A 23,724-nucleotide genomic window follows, 5' to 3' on the forward strand; every position below is an offset into this window, starting at 1 on the left:
ATAATGCAGGCAACTTGTGTGCTGGTGCCAGGGGATCTACGTCATTGAGCTGCGTGTGATTCACTGCGGATCCAAATCCGGGGCGTTGCCGTGCCCTGACCGAGACCGACTCTTCATGAAATCGAAACCCTATGGCAAAAGGCGGAACTTTCGATTTCTTTCGATGTCATCGCTTGGGCAGCCAAGGTGCGTACCAAACCATATATTCAAATGAAAGTTCGCCGATTACTTTCTTGGCGCTGGGCTCGGCCAATTGTCGGTGATCCATGTTGTATCTCTCGGATTTGGGCATTTCTACTTAATCATTTTTCGGCTTGTGCCAGCGAGCTTCAAGCTCGTTTCACTTGCCGGCTTTGATTGGCAATTTGGGTAGACATTTTTGTGCCATTTCATCATCGGAAATTGGCCGGTCCACCAAGACACATCTCTTTTGTACAAATTCGAGAGCGGTGAACGACAAATTTACTTTTGGGTTTTGCACTTTGGCAAATTGATCAAATTTGTTGCCAGGAAATTGGCACAAAGTTGTTTGCTTTTCTTTATTTGTTTGCGTTGTGCAATGTGCAGATGGAATTACTGGCCCCAAGGCATTTGAAAATTGGGCTGAAATCATTTGGTTAAACAATATTTAATAATAAATAATGAGGACATTTTCTTGGAACATGCCTTAATTTGTTCAAATTAAGTTTTAAATGAGTTTGGGAAAAATATTTATGGTGCATTTAAAAATTAGAATGTCTAATATTGATATTATCAATTTAGTAATATATATTGAGACATTTTCTTGGAGCGTCCATCAAATTAAAAACAAAGTTTAATTCAATCTTTAAGCTTTATATGTATATAATTTTTTATTTTATTATTACATTTTCTTATAAAATAATTTTTTAAAAAGGAAATGCTATGAAGTGCATACATGTATGCATTATGTTGAATCATTTGCAATATGAAATTCATTTAAAATAAGAAAACTTTCACAAATAATTCTTGAAGCTGTATGGAATGTTAATTTGCCCATAACAATGCCATCGACTGTACAATTAACTTATTGTTTGTTGGGTTTTTGCCCGAAAAACAAAAGACTTAGGCAACGAACTTGAATTAATAAATTATACAATTAAAATCGAATTCATGCTTTTCTATTCGCTCTAAAGAAACAAAAGTTGACTTGGTAAATGAATCAAATTTATTTATTTACGCTTCGCACACACAAAGGTCAACAAAATGAAAATATTCACCGCCTTTGTGCCACACCTCTTCGCCCGTTAAGTGTGTGCATTATGTCATTAGGGATTGCATAAGCGGCTGGCGATCATAATTTAATTTTCCAATGCATTGGCCAGAATAACAAGCGTGGCCAAAAAGCCGTTAGCTGACTCACAGCCGGACGCGAACCCTTTTCGAATAACAATCGAAATTAGGCAATCGTTGAGGTAGTTCGCTGGTATCCGCCACCACCGACCGACGTCACCAGTTACCTTGACACCACGCAGACGGTTGCCAAAAATACGAAATACGAATGAAAATAAACCAATATACACGAAAACCGTAAGAGAAAGAGAAAAAGGTGGCCGGCAGAAAGCGGCCTGAAATGAAAAGTTGGCCGAAAACAAGTTTTTGGAATACCCGAAAACGGCATATTTTGCATTCGGCGAGGTGCTGCCGAGCAAAAGAGCGACTCTTTTCCTCTTCGTGAGCTCTCTTCGCCGCTTTTCAGGCATCGGGCGCTCGAGCGGAGCGACAGCTCCAGTGGTAAAGGGGTCAAAACTTTCACGCGATATAAAATCTTGGTTAGCAATACGGCCAGGCCGCATTTTCATTTCAACTTTGTGTGCGACGAGTTGTCTGCAGTCGCGTCCTGTTAGCCACCTTCGCGTCCGCAGCGCGTCCCTTCGTTCCGTGCTCGCAGTGCAAATCTCGTATCGAAAATCTTTAAGAAATTGGAATACGATTTACGAATTTCGAATAAAAACAAGCTACAAAAACAAGCGAGCAACTCGAGACTTGCTCTTGGTTCAATTTGTGCATCGAACAGATCCAAATCCTCGAATCCAGTGGAACTCCAATAACCCCAACGAGATCCAGCGCTGTGCCATTGACTCCAGCTAAAGGGATTAACTAAAACCCAATGCAAAGGATTTTAACTGCCTGAAGGTAAGAAAGTGGAACGGAATTCATGAATAACTGCTTTGATCATGTTTGAAGATCAATGAACCGATTTAAGTGCCTCACAATAATAATATTGAAATGTTGTGAAATAGGAAAATTTGATTTTTGGAAAAAGAATTTAAATCATGTCTGAAAACTTTTTGATACAGAGCTATGCACATTCAATATGTGCCAATCAATATTTTATCACAATTTAAAAATTCATTCGACCTGAAAACAAAAGACTTAGGCAACGAACTTGAAATAATGTGTACAATTAACCAGTCAAAGAAAAATAATAAATTTCTTTCAATCTCCTTAGAGATTTTTAAAATTTCTGTGAGATAATTAAAAATTTTGCTTCAAGAAAATTTTAACAAACAGCTCTCTTTACAATAAAATAATGGTTCCACACCTCAGTCAAAATTAATGATCAGCTTTAGCTATGGACGCACCTAACCGTTCTTTAAATGCTGTCTATAGTCTGTCTGCAGACCATATAAACATCTTCCTCATTCACATACTCATAACTTTGAAAACCTTCAAACACTCAACCCACAGTTCCATTTGCTTACAAAAGCGTTGCAATCACTTCGCTGAAAGAGAGAATACCCGTAAATTCTTGTTATTTTCGTTGAAAGAGTGCAGAAGAAAGCCAAAAACGCACGGCAAACTTTCGTCGTCGTCGTGCATTATGCGGAAATATAATAATTATTAATAATAGTTAAGGAGCTGCTGAGGCGTGAAGCGGATAAAACTGATGGAACCCTTGGCTCATTAAGCTTAATTTGGATTTGCATACTCAAAGCTTCCAATTGGCCAAAAACAGAGCTAAGCAGGCTGTCTACCCAACCACCCACTTGAAACGAGATTCGAGTAGTTCGAGTGGTGCTGGTGGTGCTGGTGGTGGTGGTGCAGTAGCCGGCTCTCGTTCTGTGTGTCTCATGTTGCTGATTTTGCTGCTTTTGCTGCTGGTGAAATTTCATCGCGTTTCGCGCGAATGAAAGTCTGAAATTACCTTGTGCCGCTTCTCATTCGCAGTCGTGGCTTCTGCTGCAGTTGCAGTCGCTGAGTTTTCCTTACACACATGTGTTGCAGCTTCTCTTTGATTAATATTGCGAATTGCTTTGTTCAAAAACTGCTCCACTTTGGGCCATGAGCACATGAAAACAATTTCACTCAGTACGATATCTGTATCTTCTGCATCTCCTAGCACGCGCGCTCTTGGCCAAGTGGGTTGCATTGCTCATACGCCGTGTGGCCGTGTGGGCCACTGCCACCACTTGTCATAGCTGCCCAAACATAGCGCCTGGCATTACTTTTAATTGATTCCACACAGACAGACCGCAAACACAGACATTCTCATAGTGAAAGAAGCTGCGCCACTTGCTGCAATAATTACTGGTTTCTCGCTCTCGGCTGTGGCAACAACTCCAGCTCCAGCTCAATCTCAATCTGAAAACCCTGGCTCAAGACCAAGGCGACTGGCTCTGGGACTTGGCGACAATTTCAAATTAACGGCAATTGTCTCGCCGCCTTGTGCAATTTTCACGCAGTTTTTCATGGCAGCGTGAAAATGTCAAACAACAACGGGATTGAAAGAAAAAAGAAAAGCGACCGAACTTTCATTGGCAGTTCCAGGAGTTGTGAAGACACGGTTTTCATTAGCTGCCAAGTGAAAAGAATAGAAAAGAACTTGAAAGAAAAATGGAAGAGCAAAACAAAGAAAAGGTTTCAACGGGAAAACATATTTCATTTATTACAGTATACAAAACTGACTGGTAAATAAATAAACATAAAAAACTAAACCTTTTAAACTACATATAATTAGCCAACAAAATTTACGTCACATAATTTAAAAAGTAATGTTTAAGGCTATGAAAATAAAAGAAAATAGCGCTCAAAATATAGTCACTTTTTCTATTGCTGCCTTCACTTAGCTTTCAATCTGCTTTTAATGAGACCGCTAAGTGAATTTCTCATTACTGACATGTTATTCTCAAAATAATTCAATTCACTTTACTTGCATTTGTTTTGATTTCTTTCCTTTTCACTTGGTTAACTCTGTTAACCCTCTAATTCTCCGGCAGCCAGCTCAGCGTTTTTCGGCTTGTTGACCACAAAAACTCATTTGGCACCAGCCGCTGCACGTCACTCCCGACTGAAGTCGCTCCCAAAGCTCTTGATTATGCGCAATCAAAGTTGATTCGAAATTATCATGGAAATCATGGAAAATCAGACAAATCAATGGCCGCCCATTCGTATTTCGTTTTCCTATTTTTTTTATTGAGCCGCGCATTAACTCAACGAGAGTCACTCCAAAAATCGAGCAGCACATACGAAACATCTCAAGTAACTCGGCGGTGTAAACGTATCTGTATCTGTATCTGCATGTGTGGCTGGGCGGTGCGCTGAAAAGAAATGAAAACCACTTTCTTTGCATGCATGCCACAAAGTACGAGTACGCCAACACCACCAAGTGGAGCCCGAGAGTCGAGCAATTTGCCTGCACCACTGCAAGTAGCAAGTGGTGCGGATGGGGGTGAAGTTGGTGGTGCGGTTGGTGGCTAGCGGTGCGGCGGCAGGCAAGCGGAACAGGCCGCTCCGTGGCGACAGCCGCCGCAGCCCGAAATTGGGTCACTAATTATTTCAGAGCAAAATGCAACCGGCTTTGGCTTTGCCACAGTCGTTGTATCTGTTTCTGCACAGAGAAAAAATTCGTCAATGGCAATGTCTTTTTGGGTTGCAAAATATATATGACTCGTTTTCATTTTTAAAGTTTTAGTAACCTACAAAATAAATATTTTAAAATGTTTGAACTTACTAATGCTTGAAAATGTTTTTTGCTGACTTAAGTTGTCAAAATTTAAGGACATGTTTAACTAAAAATTTATTAATCAAATTGTTTGTTTTTTCTTTCCCCCTACTATTTTTTTAAATACTTTGGAAAATTAATTAAAAATAAATAATTTATATTAAATCAGGATATTTTTAATATAGCAAAATTAAATGGCACCTTTATTTAACATTGTTAAGTTTTCTCAGAGTGCATGCAACTCCGACATCCAATGGCAACTCGGCCTCGAGTTGGCTTCGGCTAACGATGCGTTGCAAGTTGCAACTTGAGGATATGCCCGCAGCACCGCAGCGCCCCTTCTCTGAGCCCCTTTACCCCTTTCTCCGTTGATCGCTGATCACCTTGTCGCTTTTTGCTTTCTTTCACCCTCCATCTTCTTTCACTTCCATCGTTCTTTCACCGATCGTCACTGAACTGGACCGGACAACTTGGGCAGAAAGTGCAAGCCCTTGAGTTTTTACTTTCGTTGGGTTGGCAATGCCACTAACGGTAACCGGTTCTGCCCATTCAATGGCATCCGATTCCCGATCCGACCCCCCTGCCCCGCCCCCTTTTTGCAATTGGAGTCGTTTTTTCTTAGCGGATTTCGCGTTTACCGTTTAAAGAAATGGAAAGTAAAAATGGCCACAACAAAAGAAACCAAAAATGGGGAGGAGAATATGGGGTTTTTTGAATTATGTTAATTGTCTTGTTTCTTTTATCTGCATCTGCATCTCTGATCCTGGCTAACGGCATTCCACTAATGATCTGCAAGGGGTGACTTACTATAACTGTTGAGCAGTTAACGGAAATGGTTAGCAGGTAACGGGAATTCTTCCACACTCGTGGTTATTCGGCAAAAATATGGAGTTATGGTTCAGTGAAAACTGGGAGAAGTTATAAAAGAAATAATTAAACGGTTTCATCACAAAATTGTACATTTTTATTAGGGGCACAAATTGGTTAACATAAATTCATACCAATTTTTAAAGCTGGATCCAACATTCTGAAACTTAAAAAGAAAGATCTTTATTATCTGCAGCGTGCATTCAAAATCCATGTAATATAAAAATCCAAAGTAAAAGGCAATAATAAACCTCCAAAAAAATGCCGTTTATTTCACCATTTTTTCATTTCCTTTGCCATGATTGCAATTTCCTCAATTAACATATTTCACACTCCTCATCCCGCATTCCGCCTTCTCTGGCCTTCAACCCGCAGTGTGCCAGATCAGTATGCAAATTGCTCGCGAAGCCCATTTCTAATTTCACTTTCCCTATTTTGCGATAAATTGCGTTATCATATTTGTACGCACATGCGAGGCAAGGAAATTTCCCAACAGCCACCGCCAAGTGAATGGAATGCCGTCGAAAAAAATGAGGCGGGAAAAGGGGAGTTGCGGTTGCCACAATTTACTTTCATTTGCCACTCAGACAGCCAGCACCTGGGGCAAGTCTGCGGGCGCCTTCGCCTTATCGCATTGGTTAATTGTCGCCTTGTCGCCAAAGTGGAGCAAAGAAAATTAATTGTTTGCTCTATTTTACATAATGCCCGGGCGTTTTAACTCTGCTTATCGCCTGCCCGGACATAAGTTGTGAAAAACTGCGGGTTCCTGGTATGTTAGTGCAAGTTCGTTGCCTAAGTCTTTTGTTTTTGTTTTCAAGTTTTTTGCTAAGTTTTTGTTTTGGCAAGCCTGTTTGCTTAGGACAAAAATAATATATATCTTTGATATAATAAGAACCAATAAAATAAAACAACATGTATAAAGATAAAAACTTATTTTCAATTAAAGAAATTTATTTGAAAGGCATTTACCTCATGTTAAAAAAAAACCACCTGAACCAAATTAAAAACAGTTATCATGATTATACAGTTTTGTTGTTTACAAGAAATGGACATTGCGTTTATGAAAAATACACTCCAAAATTACCAATTTTATCCGAAACAAGCAAACGATTACCAAAAATGTAAACCCCCATTAAACGTATGACCAAACCGATTTAATCATACTATTAACTTTACGAACCACTAACTGAAAGAGTTACCAATGCAAATTAAAAAGTCATAGGAAGAAAATTAAATTAGTGGGGAAACATATGGGCATTTCATCAGCAGAGGTCTTTCAACACTCGAGCACGCTTCAAAGCTAATCGGTTTGCCCCGCGTTGCCATCTGTTTATCTGTAAGAAAGAAGTTACTTAATAACCATAAAAAAAACCCAGTTAACTGAGGCACACACACACACACACTGGCACACATGAACGAAAGTAAATTGCCCCTTTACAAGAAAAAACCTTCGACGGCTGTTAACATTTTTGCGCTTTTCTGCCCCTCTCCTTCGCCATTGTTGTTGCTCGTTGCGGTGCGAACAAATTTCACTTTCACAGCATCCAAAGCTCGTGATATCGACATGTGTAGTTAATTACGCATGATCCGGCGGGCGATCGGCGGGGGTTAACCGGGGGAGTGGATCCATAAGCTGCAAGCTGGGGGCCGACTTCAATTTCTATGCCACTATGGCAAATAATATCGATCGTTTACGGCCACAAAAGCCACGGCCACAAATGACATCAAATTGAGTGGAAACGCTGGTCTTACCGTTATAATTTCGAAATGCTGCACTGCAAGAAATGTGTTATGAAATTTGTGGTTTCTTTATAACATGTAGCGTATATTATTATTAACATAATTGTATCTTATAAAATTGAGGTGCCGAGAAATAGGTTCTTTGTTTCGTTTTATTTTGAAGACCACTTAAATAAACTCGTCTTTGTGAAGAATGAGAAAGCTCATGAAAGCACGCGAAACTTATTTCTGCCGTAAACTCTAAATATAATTGCTATATTTACATTTATTTGTAACATAAAAATCTACCGTCTTACACTCATTTGATCATATAATTCAAATTATCTTGTCAACTAATCTTAATTAGTATATAACACGCTTCTATGTGAATATATTGCTCTACAGTATCTTAATAATGTCAGCAAACATGTGCTAAAAAATGCATAAATAACCGGTACCGATAAACATTAAATTGATAATTTATATAATTATTTTCGGTGTATTAAAAGCAGGTCCACAGCATCTGCAATGTTTGAACGGCAGTGAAACTTTTACCGAGCAACAACCGCCACTTGGAATCGATCGACAAACAACAAATAACATTCCAACGCATAAAACTCCATTCTGTTTTGTTAACCAAAAAAGTGTTTGCGGTTGCGACCGCACCTCTGTCAATCCACTCAGATTTTTCGGAAACGCATTTCACCCGCGGATGATCTTGACTCGGGGGGTCTCCATCTTAAGATCAGCTATCCCATGTCAAAAGCAACAAATTTGTCAGCTACTCAATTAAGCAAATATCCGAAGACGTTTATGAAGACATATAGAAACGTATTTATATTCGCCATGCCCCCCGAGGCTCCAAAACTCCAAAGATGAATGAAAACGAAGAAAAAAAGTGTGCAGAGTTTTAGTTTCGACGGGGGATTTGTGAAAGCGTTCAATTAAATTAATGGACTCCAAGCAGCCGTTTTGGCAAATGCCAAAGCCAAAAAACAAATGCAGCTAGTGCCGATAAATAATTACTTGACCGTGGCATTAAATGCAATTTCGTTTTCTTTTAATTGACAACCCATGTCAATGAATGAGAGGCCAAATTCCATACATGGAAATTAACCAGAAGAAAATAGTTCAGGCTCCCGATGAGAGTTATTATCGAATTAGACCAGTCCGAATGACTGAAAATGTGTGAAAAATGCCTTACAATTTGAGAAATTACACTGTTAGAGGTCTTTGTTTGTCTTTGATTTGCGGGAAATGTCCTGTGCTAATGCCGGCTATTCAAATCGAAATCCCGGGCATCATTGAGATGTCCGATTCGTATCGATATCCGGCTCTGGGGGCCCGAAATGTAAGCCACGTAAATTACCGAGAATTAGAACGATCCAACCGCGAGTTATGTGAGTGCAGTGGTTCACCTAGATTGCAATGGACCAGTTACCATATAGCCATAGCTATTGGCCTGACCAGCGTCACGCATTGTCATTCAATCAATCGGAGACATCGCCACCAGTCATCCGACGACTTTTCATTGCATTTTCACTTGCGAGCGCTTTTCACGTGATTTAATGCACCGATACTATAAATATATGAGTGCCGGCGAAGAAATGAAAAATGCTGCACCCAGATCGTAAACTAATTAGCTGAAAACAAAAGTCTCCAGTTGCACCTTTCGCCTGCGATATGTAAGCAAATAATTTTATAGCGTTAATTAAAAAAGAAAACAAAACAAAGGAAGAGAAAAATAAATATATGCCCTTATATGCGGCATCTGTAAGAAGCGGGCTCGAAGCCCAGAAAAAAAGAGAGGGAGACGCACGACAAGAAGGCGGTGAAAACTTTCACTTGCCAAACAGCCACAATAAACAATTCCATTTGGCAGTTACACATAACAACAGCAGCAACAATGAGCATTAAACAAGCTCCATCAGCTGCTGAAGAAGAAATATTTGTTGTCTTCTTTGTTGGCGATTGAAGGCGCTTGATAAGGAATTTGTTTGGGTGCCAGCAATTAGCAAAAAAAAAATTCAACAAAATTTCGCTGCCTTTTGCTAATTGCCAAAGATTTCTAGTTTTATATGCAAATCTCTGGCCATTTCCTAGGGAAGAAAGTGGCCGAGAAAATCAAATAAAAACAAGAAAGGAAAGCTAACTTCGGGCGGAGCCGAAGTTGAAATACCCTTGCAGAATATTCTGCAAATTATATTCTCCAAAATTATTCATATGATGCATTTTTAATACTCATAAAAAATCCCACCTTCCTAACTTTAAAAACACCAAAGTTATTTCATTTCCGATCAATCAGTTATATGGCAGCTATAGGATATAGTCGGCCGATCCTTATGAAATTTAATATGTCGAATTGATTGGGCCAAAATAAAACCCATAGAAAATCCCAACTTCCTAACTTTACAAACACCAAAGTTATGGCATTTCCGATCAATCAGTTATATGGCAGCTATAGGATATAGTCGGCCGATCCTTATGAAATTTGGTAGGTCGGATTGATTGGCCAAATATAAAACCCATAGAAAATCCCAACTTTCTAACTTTACAAACACCAAAGTTATGGCATTTCCGATCAATCAGTTATATGGCAGCTATAGGATATAGTCGGCCGATCCTTATGAAATTTGGTAGGTCGGATTGATTGGCCAAATATAAAACCCATAGAAAATCCCAACTTCCTAACTTTACAAACACGAAAGTTATGGCATTTCCGATCAATCAGTTATATGGCAGCTATAGGATATAGTCGGCCGATCCCGGCCGTTCCGACTTATATACTGCGTGCAAAGGAAAGAAGGGTGTGTGCAAAGTTTCAATCCGATAGCTTTAAAACTGAGAGACTAGTTTGCGTAGAAACAGACAGACGGACAGACGGACATGGCTATATCAACTCAGGAGGTGATCCTGATCAAGAATATATATACTTTATAGGGTCGGAGATGTCTCCTTCACTGCGTTGCACACTTTTGACCAAAATTATAATACCCTCTGCAAGGGTATAAAAATACCCACTCAAATAAACGAATGAACCACCGTTAAATGGGAACAGCCCCCAGAAACAATACAAACAAGAATCTGTTCCTAATTTTAACGATTTTCACTTAGCACAAAATAGAACGCTGACCTACGATAATAGTTATCCCACAATCTTGAGTGAAATTTTGGTTCTGGTTTTGTTTATTGTGACAAATTATTAATAACGTTTTGTAAATATGATTTCCTAACAAAAATAATAATAAATAATATAAACAGGCAGAAATTATCATTTCAGAACTCATAATTTATTTTATTTATGTTATTATGTTTATGAATCTTTGAATAGGTCCCCATTTTAGTTAATTTAGGTTTTTTAAATCATTTAAAGATAATAATATTAAGAACAGCGAAAAAGTATTTTTGATATTTTAAGCATTTAATACAGAGAGTTTGGGAATAGTTCACAGCGATCACATCATTTTTACTTTTACCATTCCCAAAACTAAAAATTCTATTGATTTCTATATACGGGTATGGAGATGGAAAATGAGAAAATTGTGATTGCGTAATACAATCAGCTGTAGGGTCACTGCTAGACTGGCTCCTCGCACAACCACCATCCTCCTCCCACTGCCAAAAACAATCGGCAGCTAGTTTAGTGGTATCCGTTACTGTTTCAGTGGGTTAATGGTACACTTGCTCAATTCCAGCAAGCCGGTTTCATCGGCTGCTCCTCGGACTTTATGGCCGCGGCTTGTTAAAAACCCATTTACATGTGTTTTTCGTGAAGAAGACTTGGGCACCAAAACACTATGCACCATGTGTAAAAGTAAAACTGCCAGCCCAAGTCTCGGAGTTAGAGCCAAAAAAAAAGAAGCGGGAGAGCAAGTGAAATGCGTTCGCGGCTGAGAAGCCGAAGCCGCTTACTTTTCCACCGCTCCGGCGGCTGTGTGAAAGCTGTCAGTCTTCGGTCTTCCAGTCTTCAGGTCTTTAGTCTTCCAGTCTTCAGTCTTTATCGGCACTCGAACGCAGTCGCACCGTCGGAATCGGCAGTCCAAAACTCTGTTGGCCAGGCCTAGACTCTTTCTGTTACTTTCGGGCCACTGTTAACTCCATGGCCAAGTCATGCTAGAGTGCGACTGTTAAACGTAAGCCTCCCCCCTCCCACCTAAAGACTAGGAAAAACAGTCGAAAATTAATGGATGGTCGTAAAGTGCAGCCACTGTGTGGAAAACTAAAAACCTGACGCTGCGTTGGCGTTTTGGACTCGGGGATTCGGATTTGGATTCGGATTCGTATTCGTAGTCGTAGTTGTATTCGAAGAAGCTGAAGTTGTCTTGCGGAGTACTGTTATAGTGAAAATAGAAAGTGGTTCCTGTTTGGTGCGCGCGAGTTTTCATTTGCTTTACATAAAATGCAGTTTTCTTTCTCGCGCATTAACTGACACCATAAGCCTGAAAACGGGCAATTGTGGCCATTAATTTGGCTGCTTAATGACGGCCATAAAGTCTAATGTCGAATTACAAGTGTCCACCAGGGTGAATCTCTACAAGCATTATTAATAAGTGAGATAAGCCAAGTTGTTGGCTAACAGTGATTTACAACTAGTGCTAATAACAGCGCGCATTTACAGCCTCTCTTGGATGGCCTCAAAAATACATATTCGTATGCAAATCCGCCGCATTGTTTACCCTTGTTCCCCTTTCTTTTCTTGCAGACACCACACGAAAATAGAAAAAAAAAAGAACAGCCGCAGCAGAGAAGAAAGCAGCGAGTGAGGCCGAGTAGCGAAATCCAAAAATCCACATTTTTGGAATTTCAATTTCAAGCCAAAACACACAGAACCAGATCAAAATGGGACACCTGACGCGAAGCAGCAGCCTATTGGCCATAGTCCTATGCCTGGTACTTAACACAAAGGTAAGTAATATACCCGTAGTATACATTATGGGATCTGGAAAGTGTGGGCCATGATTTCAATTAGGAAACGTACAGTTAGAAGATCTGTGGTGTGGCCCACTTTGCAGCAGCAGCAGCTCATTTCGTATGCAGACCCAACCTCTAGCGGATCTCTTCACTTTCGACTCAAAGATAGACTACCGTTCGATCAATAGCGATTCGAATGCAAATCACTGCGAGTGCCTATTGATGGATTGGGTTGGTGGGGAGGTCCGAGCAGAATATGGCTATAGCGGATCGGATCGAATCGCTGGCAGATCAATATCAATTTCGGATCGAGAGAGTCTGCCAGTGAGGAATGGAGGAAAATGTAACAACTAAACGGCACTTTGCTAATCATTACAATTAGAGTTGGAAAATTAGCTGCGAGAGAGAAAAGGAAGCAGATATGTAGAAGAAACTAGGAGAGGGGAGTACATACTTACATATGTATGTATATTTTATGTTTACTTTTACAGTGGGCGAGTCAACAGCATCTTAACAGCGATTTTACAAATCAGAGGCGTGGTTTTAAAAATATTATATTATGGGGGAATTTATATAGTTAAGGATTCAGCAAAATATGTAAAGAACTCTTGTTCTTTAGTAAAATCATTTTATTAGGAAAATTCTCTTCTATAATAAATTAAAAACTTTACAACAATTTTAAGAGCGATAATAAAGCTTAATATCAATTTAAAATTAGGTAAACAATTCTTTTGATTTTATAGAAATTATTAAATATTTATAAATCTAGGTTTCTATTATAAATTGATTTAAATGATTTGTGTAAATCTTAAATACCCCTAATATTCATCGTTGCGATGGACTGTCAATCAATATTAGAAAAGGCCATAAATTTGGTCGATTTCTTGGGGCTGCCGCACGCTTTTGTTTGATAAGCATGGCCAAGACAAAATGATTTTTCCCCTTGAAAAAGTCCAGCCTTCAGTGGGTTATTTAAAGCGCATCAATCACTGGAGGCCGATGGAAAACACACACTCGGCGGAGTTTAGCCGATGCAATCACGTCAAGGAAAACGCAAAACTGGCCAACTGAGCGACTGGCCAGTTGGATGGAGAGCCGAGTATCCAACGATTCAACCATCCAACTAACCAACTGCGTGTCTGGGTGCTGAGGCGGCGAAGAAATTGCAGTTATGCTCTGATTTGTACCAGTTTTGACTTTCTTGTTTATGGCGCATTAATTCACAGAGATTGCTTTATTATTTATTTATTGTCAGTTTTCTTTCTCCAAAGCGTCGGACGAAAAAAAGAGAGAAGAAAAATTACCAATGCCATCGAGGCGATCGATCGATGTGTTTATATTGATATCTCCATTGCCAAGTGCGTGGAATGTCCAAAAAAGAAAAGAGTCAAAGAGTCGAGACTTTTTTCGTTAGGTACGCGTATCTGTTTCTTTTGTTGGCCAGCTCGTTTTCCTTTGGTCATTTCACTTTCAAAATCATCTCACGACATCTCTGAACGCGTGGTCACCAGCCACCGAAAGCAAAAAAAAAAGAAAAAATAATAAATAAATAAACACAACAACCTATAGAAAAATCCACACCGTCATCGTGCTGGATTTAACTTTCGGTTTTCGTGGGGCCCCCGCCGGACTTTTGAGATACATCCGCTTCCCGTGTGCCACCAGAAAAAACCATTAAATTATGAACCAGATGTGAAGCCCCAGCAAAGCCGAAAGAAAGAAAGTGACAAGGCCCTGCGGGGGGCGGTGAAGGGGGCGTGGCTCTTTCTCTGTTGTCTTACGCAATGGGTTAAGCTGCGTTTTGGGTATCAGTTTTTTTTTGTTTTGTGTTTTTGGTAAGCGTGACGCTCTGCCAACCATTTAATTTCAAAATACTCCAGCTGTCGTGTAATTTTCAACGCTTCGCGTCTCTTCTTTTCAAATGTCGTCGACTGTGATTTCGGTGTCTGGCTGAGATTGCGATTGCTTAACACAAATCCAATTAAATGACGGAATAAGATAGGCCAGGCAGACCCGAAATTGAAAGCTTTCCGCAATCCTGTGATCTGAGCCATAACCTAGGTTGTAATCGAAACATTTATAGTGGGCTTAATATTTTGTCATCGCATATGTGCATAAGGGAAATAACGAAAGCTGCTGAGATCTGGAATTATGAAACTATAAATTACAAATTTGGGGAAGGGCAAAACCAGTGAAAACCAATAAAGGTAATAGGTTTTATAAATCAGGTTAAATATTTCCTAGCTTGCTTTTCAATCTTTAAATCTTCTTATGATTAATAATTCATTTAATATGCAGAAAACTCTCACCAAAAAAAAACGTTTTACAAGGCATTCTAAACGAAGGTCTTATATAATAAATGTTCAATGCTGCGTATGCGTGATATTGACTTAAATATTACTCATACGCAGTGTTGCATGATTTTCTGTTATCTATAATCAAATTAATTTTGAGGATTAATTTATACTACATAAACCCGTAAATTTCTTGTCCCGTAACACTTTTCTAATACATTATTTCCTATCTTCTTGCCACAGCACCTGGCGGTCCATGGCGACGCCTCGCACATTGAGTCCGCCGCCCTGCCCCTCGAACACAGGGCCGGCTACGGTCCGCCGGCGCCCATTTACGGAGCGCCACAGGGTCCTTTGAGCACCGGGGCCACCAACGATGTGTCGGAGGAGGCCTGGCCCCTCGCCAGCACCAATGACAGTCCGCAGATCAAGCACCTGCAGGTGCAGTGCGAGAAGACACACATGCGGGTGAACATCGAGTTCGACCGGCCCTTCTACGGCATGATCTTCTCCAAGGGATTCTACAGCGATCCGCACTGTGTGCACTTGAAGCCGGGAACCGGCCACCTGAGCGCCACCTTTGAGATCTTCCTGAACAGCTGCGGCATGACCAGCTCGGCCAACCACAATGCGGCCGGATACGGAGCGCCCACGCCATCGGGCAGCTATGTGGAGAACACGATCATCATCCAGTACGATCCCTATGTGCAGGAGGTGTGGGATCAGGCCCGCAAGTTGCGCTGCACCTGGTACGACTTCTACGAGAAGGCTGTGACCTTCAGGCCTTTCCAGGTGGACATGCTGCATGCGGTCACTGCCAACTTCCTGGGCGACAACCTCCAATGCTGGATGCAGATCCAGGTGGGCAAGGGTCCATGGGCCTCCGAAGTCTCTGGCATTGTGAAGATTGGACAGACCATGACCATGGTGCTGGCCATCAAGGATGACGAGAACAAGTTCGACATGCTGGTGCGCAATTGTGTGGCCCATGATGGCAAGAGGGCTCCCATCCAACTGGTGGATCAGAACGGCTGCGTTGTCAGGCCCAAGATCATGAGCAAGTTCCAGAAGATCAAGAACTTTGGACCCTCTGCCTCCGTGGTTAGCTTCGCCTACTTCCAGGCCTTCAAGTTCCCCGACTCGATGAACGTGCACTTCCAGTGTGTGATCCAGGTCTGTCGCTACAACTGCCCGGAGCCCAAGTGCGGTCCTGGTCTGCCAGGTGGCGAGTACGGTCTGCCCCAGATTGGTGCCAATGGTCTGTCTGAGGAGTACGGTCCTCCGGAGGCCTATGAGAGGAACGACTTCGCTTTGGGAGGTCCAGGAGTTCTGCCCCCAGCTGCCTATCCTGATCCACGTCACCCTTCGTCCGATGCCACCGGAGCTTACTCTGAGAACCAGCCCGATGTGGTGCCCTCGCCACAGGCTCAGACCTCGGCGGCAGTGCCCACTGCTGACTCGGGATCCGTGTCCGGACCGGCCAGCTCACCTCAACCCCAGCCCACGGGCAGCAATGAACTGGGTCTGCCACCACCACCACTGCCGGGACAGAGCGGTCAGTACAGCACGGTGAAGCGCAAGGATGACCTCAGTGCTGGCGGCAACCTGGTTTCCCTGGGAGGACGCCCCCGATCCGTGGAGGGATTGGACGATCTGCGTGGCGTGCGCCGGCGCAGGGACACCATGGACATTGTGATGAAGCCACAGAGGATCTACAAGCGCAATGCGCAGGAGATGACCGACGTGAACACCAGCCGGATTATCCAGGTGGTGGCGCCCGGCGATGTGAACTTTGCGCTCAACAGCAATGCCAGCAATGAGACGGTGGTGATCCAGTCCGCTCGCTCCGCGGATGCGGAGACCATCTGCATGTCGGTGCCCAGTTTCGTGGGAGGATTGGTGATGCTGCTCCTCGTCCTGGCCGTCGCCTCTCTAGTCGCCGCCTTCCTCTTTGTGCGCGTGCGCCACTTTGATCGCAAGGGAGCGGGCATGGCCTATGTGAACTAATCTGGAACCTGGAAGCGGGAGTCTGAAGGACCAGAGAGAGGATCCCATCACCACCATCAGCGACGACGATCGGCGTGAACAGAAAACCAAATCAGTTTTATGTGCACTTCAGAAACACTCATCCACCCAACCCTTCCATCAGCAAATCTTTATAGGCACCCTATCCTGTAGCCATCTTCACTATTTATTCTTTGGTTATTTATTGAGAGCCCACTTTCAAATGGTTTCCTTCTTTACCACTAAACGCCCTATCTTCTATATGTTTCCCTAGTTTTAGACGAAGCGAAATTGAATTGTCAGACTTGTTAAGTTTCAGTTATACCTACAAAGGATTCGAGGCCATCTGATCGGACAGATACGCCTTGAATGTTACATTATGCAAGTTAATATCGAAAAAAAAAAAAACGAAGTAAAGAAGCGGCATACATGGAAAAGCAGAAAATCGTTTACAATAAGTTAATATAGCAAATGTATATATTAAATTATTTATTTATTACTTTATTTGATAGCTGCGAAATAATAAAAAGTTTACTTTTATTAAGCACCCAGTGTATTAAATGGTTATTTTACTATTCATTATCGGGCAAGGCAACACCTGATAAGAAAACGCAAACAAAGCTAATGCAAACTTTATCAAGGTGATGAAATGTTTGGGTGGGAGTTTGATAAGCATTTGGCTGTGAGCTTTGCTAAAAATACAATAAATTTGCTAAATTGGTAGTTTAGCGTCCCAGAAAGTTTTATTAACTTTTACCATTGATATTCAGCATTGTCATTCTTAGATTGCGAGTCCCAAGTTTCAGATAATAATAAAGTTGGGATTAAAAGTATACTATACTCTTTTGGTTTGCATGTAAAAACTGCATTATCATTATGATACAGAGGAAAATTTCAACTTGTGTCAATTGTTTTGCCGACTACAAAAACAGATTTAATATTATCTATGAAAAACAATTATGAATTGAAAAAGGAGCTATTAAATTATAAAGTCTAAAATGATAATTTGGATCATTTTCAAAACAAAACAAGAAAGAAAAGCTAACTTCGGGCGGAGCCGAAGTTGATATACCCTTGCAGAATACTCCGTAAATTATATTCTCCAAAATTATTCATATGATGCGTTCTTAATACTCATAAAAAATCCCAACTTCCTAACTTTAAAAACACCAAAGTTATAGCATTTCCAATCGTTCAGTTATATGGCAGCTATAAGATATAGTCGGCCGATCCTTATGAACTTTGGTAGGTCGGATTGATTGGCCAAAAATAAAACCCATAGAAAATCCCAACTTCCTAACTTTACAAACACCAAAGTTATGGCATTTCCGATCAATCAGTTATATGGCAGCTATAAGATATAGTCGGCCGATCCTTATGAAATTTGGTAGGTCGGATTGATTGGCCAAATATAAAACCCATAGAAAATCCCAACTTCCTAACTTTACAAACACCAAAGTTATGGCATTTCCGATCAATCAGTTATATGGCAGCTATAAGATATAGTCGGCCGATCCTTATGAAATTTGGTAGGTCGGATTGATTGGCCAAATATAAAACCCATAGAAAATTCCAACTTCCTAACTTTACAAACACCAAAGTTATGGCATTTCCGATCAATCAGTTATATGGCAGCTATAGGATATAGTCGGCCGATCCTTATGAAATTTGGTAGGTCGGATTGATTGGCCAAATATAAAACCCATAGAAAATTCCAACTTCCTAACTTTACAAACACCAAAGTTATGGCATTTCCGATCAATCAGTTATATGGCAGCTATAGGATATAGTCGGCCGATCCCGGCCGTTCCGACATATATACTGCGTGCAAAGGAAAGAAGGGTGTGTGCAAAGTTTGAACTCGATAGCTTTAAAACTGAGAGACTAGTTTGCGTAGAAACAGACAGACGGACAGACGGACAGACGGACAGACGGACATGGCTATATCAACTCAGGAGGTGATCCTGATCAAGAATATATATACTTTATAGGGTCGGAGATGTCTCCTTCACTGCGTTGCACACTTTTGACCAAAATTATAATACCCTCTGCAAGGGTATAAAAATAGTTTAATTGTCGTTTGAATTTAAGAAACGGCCGACAAGCAACTAAAAATACTTATATTGATAAGATAAACGCCGGAATACACAAGTTCAATAAGACCAACAAAGAAATACGAAAAAACATGTAAATTTATTGGGAACACGTATTTACATATTGATCTAATCCCTTTGAGCTTAAACACTTTAAAAACAACAGCGGAGGCAAATCCGCATTTGGAATCGGAATCAGATTTGTATACGCATCTATAATAGCCGCCTGAGCTTCGTGTCCCTGGGACAACACATACGATTTCATTCAAAAATATTGACTACATCTAGTTGAACTAAAGCGAATTAGCACTCAAAATTGCAACAAAGTATAACAAAGTGGGTAGCGTCTATCTACGCGGCGCGGGCGTCATTGATGGTGGAGGGAACATGAACCTCCAGACCCTCCATGTCCTTGGACAGCGTGATTTGGCAGCCAAGCCTCGAGGTGTCTGTCAGTTCGTAGGCCAAATCCAGCATGTCCAACTCCTCATCACCGGGTTTATCCGGGAGCTTCTCGAAATCGCTGGTCTTGAAAATCAGGTGGCATGTGGAGCAGGTCAGGGTGCCCTCACAGGCGCCAAAGCCGTCCAGATCCACACTGTTATTGACGACCACATCCAGCAGGGAGTCGCCCACCTTGCCCGATGTCTTGATCTTGTCCCCGTTGGCACGCACGAAGGTTATGTTAACACTGCAAACAGGTAATGGTCAATGTTTGGTCTAAGGTGTGGAATTGCTATTGTTGTGCCCCTAATCAATGAGGGCTACTCACACATCTTTCGTTTTCAGGGCCAATCCCGCCGAGAAAGTGCGCGAGACGATTGGTGATCGCAGGTTGAGGCTGCGAAGCGCCAATCTAGAGGCAGTTCTACAGGTGTTTATGACTAGCATTTTGGCAACGAGTTCTACTCAATCTCTATCTAAGCACTGACCACACGCACCCACTCGTGTCGCTGCGATCGGTTGTTAAATAATAATTGAAATTTTCAATTAAAATTGCGTTGAACGTGAAGAAGGTAGAGTGACCGTTGTGGAACTAACCGAAAATACCATAGACCGAAGAAAATATACCAAAATACTGAAATATAACTTCCACCTCTATTCAGCTCCAGACAGCCTGGCAACCCTGTGGGCCAAAACAAGAAGATAGGAATAGAATAAATTAAATTACGTTTTAAAAGCTAAACAATGGGTGTGTTAGACAATGTGGCGAACTATTTCACAGGGGAGACGTCCCGGAACAAGAACTCATCCATAATCGCTGGCCTGCTGGTAAGGATACACCAGCAGACAATGGTCGCCCACCTGACTGTGCAACTTTTTCTTATTAGTTTTTCGCAGGATGGTGGGTCCTAATCGATGCCATGTCGATTGATGGAAATCACCAGATTACCACAGGACATGTCTTCATCGGCATCTTCGGCACCATCAGTTTCTGCATGGTGAACGCGGTCAAAGGGGAGCACGTAAGAGAAAAACACTTTGTATAGGGCCCACAAAATGACTCACTCCTTTTGTTTTGTGCACAGATCTCGGAGGAGAACTCATCGGAGTCTGGCGCCAGGATAGCCAAGATCTGGCTGCTTGTGGGCTTCGTGATGGGCTTTGCATCCATTATAGCCGCCGTCTGGGTGATGATTGATGACTTCATCAACAACGGTATGGGATTACCCAGGTTTTGTGATACATAAGATTTATAACGATAAATAATTCGCCACAGATAAGAAAGATGGCTGGTTTGGAGTAGCCTTGCTGATGCAGAACGTCTTCATCCTGTTCGCCAGTTTGATCTACAAGTTCGGTCGCAACGAAGAGGAGTGGAACGAGTAGAGCTTCCAATCAACACTTTGCAAAAGGGAACGCTTCTTTTAGTATCTAGAGTCATACGTACATATTCAGGAGTCCCAGGAGTTGATGCCAGAGGCAGGGGACACCATCACTCCCACAGCCTGACCCCATTCAAATGCATAACTTGTACATCTCTGTTTCCAATCGGATTCAAAGGAATCGGAACTGGTGAAGCTATAAGGGATTTCCTTACTTCTGATTTCGCCACTTTGAATCGGAATGGAGCGGAGAATAGGGCCTATAATCTCATTTATACTAAACATAATAAACGACAAGTCACTTGCGTTAGGCCACCTTTGAGCTGTTATTTATTTTCAGGCGGAGAGCGTTGTGAGTTGAAAGAAAACGATCACCCAAAGTCGCCCGCCGCCCCGACTACATCTACAAGGATAGTGACCGTTAAGAAGGAAGACATAATCGCTTATTAAGCTTGTGCATCGTACGCGTCAATGGGACACTCGTGCTCGTTTTGCAGGCACCACTGCGGCTGCATGGCCTCCGCACCCAGACCGTTGTCCACCAGCCGTTGGCGATGGAGCAGCAGACGGGACTCGGCTTCGCGCCAACCCCCGGTTGGATTCGACCACAGACGCTCGGCCAATGCACTGGCTCTCGGCCAGAAGCGGTTGTCCAGCGTGTGCTCGTCGATCTGCTCCGACCAAATGGCTGCCTCTGCGCCCAGGACATGGTGTTCGTAGTCGCCAGCAATGGATTTCAAACTGTTGTCGTACACCTTTTGCCAGCCGATGTAGGGAGAGCACCAATTGTTGCCATCGGTAACCCAGCCAGCTCCTCCACAATCGAAATACAAGGCGTCATAGTTGGACACAATGATCTTGTAGCCCCGCTCCAAGATCTTCTTCACCTTGGGATCGACTCCTGTGGTCCAGATCTGAATGATGTAACGCTCCGGGTTGAGATACTGGTCGATGAAGGGCTCTTCGGTGAGTCCGCTGGTCCACAGGATGATGGGCGTGTGCGTTCCATTGGCCACCTTGTCCACCCTACCGAGGGCCTCCGTCTGGAAGTGTCCCCACAGGCGCATAAAGTCGGCAGTCTCCAAACCCCAGCTCTGCTTCTTCATCCACTCCTGGATGGGCTTGCTGCTGTTCCAACAGTTGGTGGACACCTCATCACCGCCCATGTGGAAGACGTCTGGGTTGAATTGCTCGTACATGGTGCCGTAGATGTCCTCCAGGACGTCGTACATCTCGTCGACAGTGGGATCCAGCTGTCCGCAAGGTGGCTCCACGCAGAAAGACTTCCATGGCTGGGCATTGAAACAGGCGGTCATGTTCTTGTGCTGCCATCCCTCACCCACATGGGCAGGTGCATCAAACTCAGGCATCACACGGATACCTCGCACCCGACCGTACTCCACAACCTCGGCCACATCCCGACGGGTGTACACTTGGCGCTGGGAGTAGGCTCCTAGTTTATGCAGTTCCGGTCGCTTTTTCACCTCCAGGGGGAAACTGTGGGAGTCTGTGATGTGCCAGTGGAAGGTGTTCAGCTTGACCAGGGCCATGCCCTCTAAAAGGGAAGAAGGATAATCATTAAGCTGCTCATATAGATACCCCTCTTCTGCCATTATCCTTAACCAATGCCTTACCCAACGTTCGCTTAATGGACTTCACGGAGTAATAGTTACGGGAGGTGTCCAGAAGCAAGCCACGCCACTTGTATACCGGAGCATCGCTGATGGAGGCATTAGCAGTCACCTGGACCTCGCGGCGTATGTCATCGTAGACAATCAACTGGGCTAGGGTCTCCAGGCCATTCCGGGCGCCAAAGAAGTTGGCCGCCGTGATGTTGGCCAGCACATGACCCGAGGCATCTGTATCGATATCCAGAGTATAGCTCTCGTCCGTTTCCAGGGTGAGTCTGGCCGGAGTCGGCTCATCCGGGGTGTTGATGTTCACAGACATACGATAGCCACCTAGAGCGAGGATCTTGCGATTGGGGATTTGGGCGTCCAGCATGTCCATGAAACGGTCTTCAGCCGCCCGCCACAGCTTCTCTTGGCGCGCAGTGCCATTGACATTGAAGTCGATGAAGGAGATGTCCACCTGGCGCATCAATGTGTCGAGACGCACTGCACCCGTGGGCTTGGGCCACAAGGTGCCGATGGAACTGCCGCAGAAGAGCCGGCACACGGGCATGCTGATTGCCTTGGCAAAGTTCTCCTCACTGAGCTCCACCTTCTGGCAGACACCATTCCGGCACTCAAAGCCGTAAACCAAGTCGCTGGGTTGGGGAAACGAATTAAAGAGAAAGTTAATGACCGATCAGGGGTATATAACATGTATACTATATAGTTTTTAACACTTACTCCGAGCTGTGCGCCGTAAGTTGAGCCACCAGGGCCAGGAGCAGGGCCACTCCTAGTGCAGTCCGCTTCATTTCGTCAACCTCAGCACAGAAACTCTCAAAGTCAACTGGCGAATGCTTCGGGAATAATAATTAAAAAGATTGAGTATTTCAAAACAAGTTTTAGCCGCCGAGCAAAGAGCTCATTGTCCGTCCCGAAGAGTCAACCCAAGTAAACAAAGAACTGGATTTTCAGGAAGTTCACTTTTGAATACCCTCTCTCTAAAATTAAGCAACATTTTGAAAATAATGTGGATTGACTGAACAACACAATTAAAATATATTTTTTCGTTTGTTTTTTGTTGTTATTTTTAATATAGAAAAATAAATTTATTTAAATTTAAATTTTTCGATATTTCCTAAATTAACCCCTATGCAATAAAAACGTTTTCGTCCAGTATTTGACAAGCAAGTGAAATTCTCCGGTTATCAACCCTTAGATAAGGATGAATCCGGTTCTTGAAGCCAGTAAAAAGCCAGTTAATAAAATTTGCTTACGATAATCCACTGTCGCACAAATATAAGTTATTCCAAATCAATTCCAACTGAACTTGGGTGCTGTTCAAAGCAGACTAAAGCTATGGCTTCCCTCTGTTGGCAATTTATCAGCCCACCAGCATCGATTCTGGCCAACTCACACGCAAGCAATCGTCTA

At 42.5% G+C, this 23,724-nt stretch overlaps 4 protein-coding genes across 6 annotated transcripts; 2 read left to right on the forward strand and 2 right to left on the reverse strand.

Annotated features, from left to right (window-relative positions):
* Positions 1-1,800: 1,800 nt before the first annotated feature.
* On the forward strand, positions 1,801-17,302 carry LOC108052037. 2 transcript variants are annotated; one of them, XM_017134353.2, is made up of 3 exons: positions 1,801-2,154; positions 12,252-12,454; positions 14,998-17,302. In XM_017134353.2, the coding sequence occupies exons 2-3, from the start codon at positions 12,389-12,391 to the stop codon at positions 16,759-16,761; spliced, it is 1,830 nt and encodes a 609-aa protein (XP_016989842.1). In that variant the 5' UTR covers positions 1,801-2,154; positions 12,252-12,388; the 3' UTR covers positions 16,762-17,302. The 2 variants fall into 2 exon arrangements, with proteins under 2 accessions (XP_016989842.1, XP_016989843.1); XM_017134354.2 differs by lacking the exon at positions 1,801-2,154 and adding an exon at positions 11,532-11,682.
* A 1,630-nt stretch (positions 17,303-18,932) lies between these two features.
* LOC108052041 (adrenodoxin-like protein 2, mitochondrial) lies at positions 18,933-19,887 on the reverse strand. Its single transcript, XM_017134360.2, has 2 exons — positions 19,624-19,887; positions 18,933-19,542 (listed from the first exon to the last, which is right to left on the reverse strand). The coding sequence occupies exons 1-2, from the start codon at positions 19,740-19,742 to the stop codon at positions 19,203-19,205; spliced, it is 459 nt and encodes a 152-aa protein (XP_016989849.1). The 5' UTR covers positions 19,743-19,887; the 3' UTR covers positions 18,933-19,202.
* A 64-nt stretch (positions 19,888-19,951) lies between these two features.
* Positions 19,952-20,992, forward strand: LOC108052040 (transmembrane protein 50A). The gene is made up of 4 exons (XM_017134359.2): positions 19,952-20,123; positions 20,183-20,317; positions 20,381-20,510; positions 20,572-20,992. The coding sequence occupies exons 1-4, from the start codon at positions 20,040-20,042 to the stop codon at positions 20,679-20,681; spliced, it is 459 nt and encodes a 152-aa protein (XP_016989848.1). The 5' UTR covers positions 19,952-20,039; the 3' UTR covers positions 20,682-20,992.
* Positions 20,980-23,652, reverse strand: LOC108052038 (chitooligosaccharidolytic beta-N-acetylglucosaminidase). Of its 2 annotated transcripts, none has more exons than XM_017134356.1 (4): positions 23,568-23,652; positions 23,032-23,147; positions 22,312-22,946; positions 20,980-22,232 (listed from the first exon to the last, which is right to left on the reverse strand). In XM_017134356.1, the coding sequence occupies exons 2-4, from the start codon at positions 23,100-23,102 to the stop codon at positions 21,124-21,126; spliced, it is 1,815 nt and encodes a 604-aa protein (XP_016989845.1). In that variant the 5' UTR covers positions 23,103-23,147; positions 23,568-23,652; the 3' UTR covers positions 20,980-21,123. The 2 variants fall into 2 exon arrangements, with proteins under 2 accessions (XP_016989845.1, XP_016989846.1); XM_017134357.2 differs by lacking the exon at positions 23,568-23,652 and having other exon boundaries at positions 20,980-21,080; positions 21,143-22,232; positions 23,032-23,230.
* Between the last annotated feature and the right edge of the window lie 72 nt (positions 23,653-23,724).

Source organism: Drosophila rhopaloa, unplaced genomic scaffold (genome assembly GCF_018152115.1).
Source record: "Drosophila rhopaloa isolate 14029-0021.01 unplaced genomic scaffold, ASM1815211v1 contig_163, whole genome shotgun sequence".
NCBI lineage: Eukaryota > Metazoa > Arthropoda > Insecta > Diptera > Drosophilidae > Drosophila > Drosophila rhopaloa.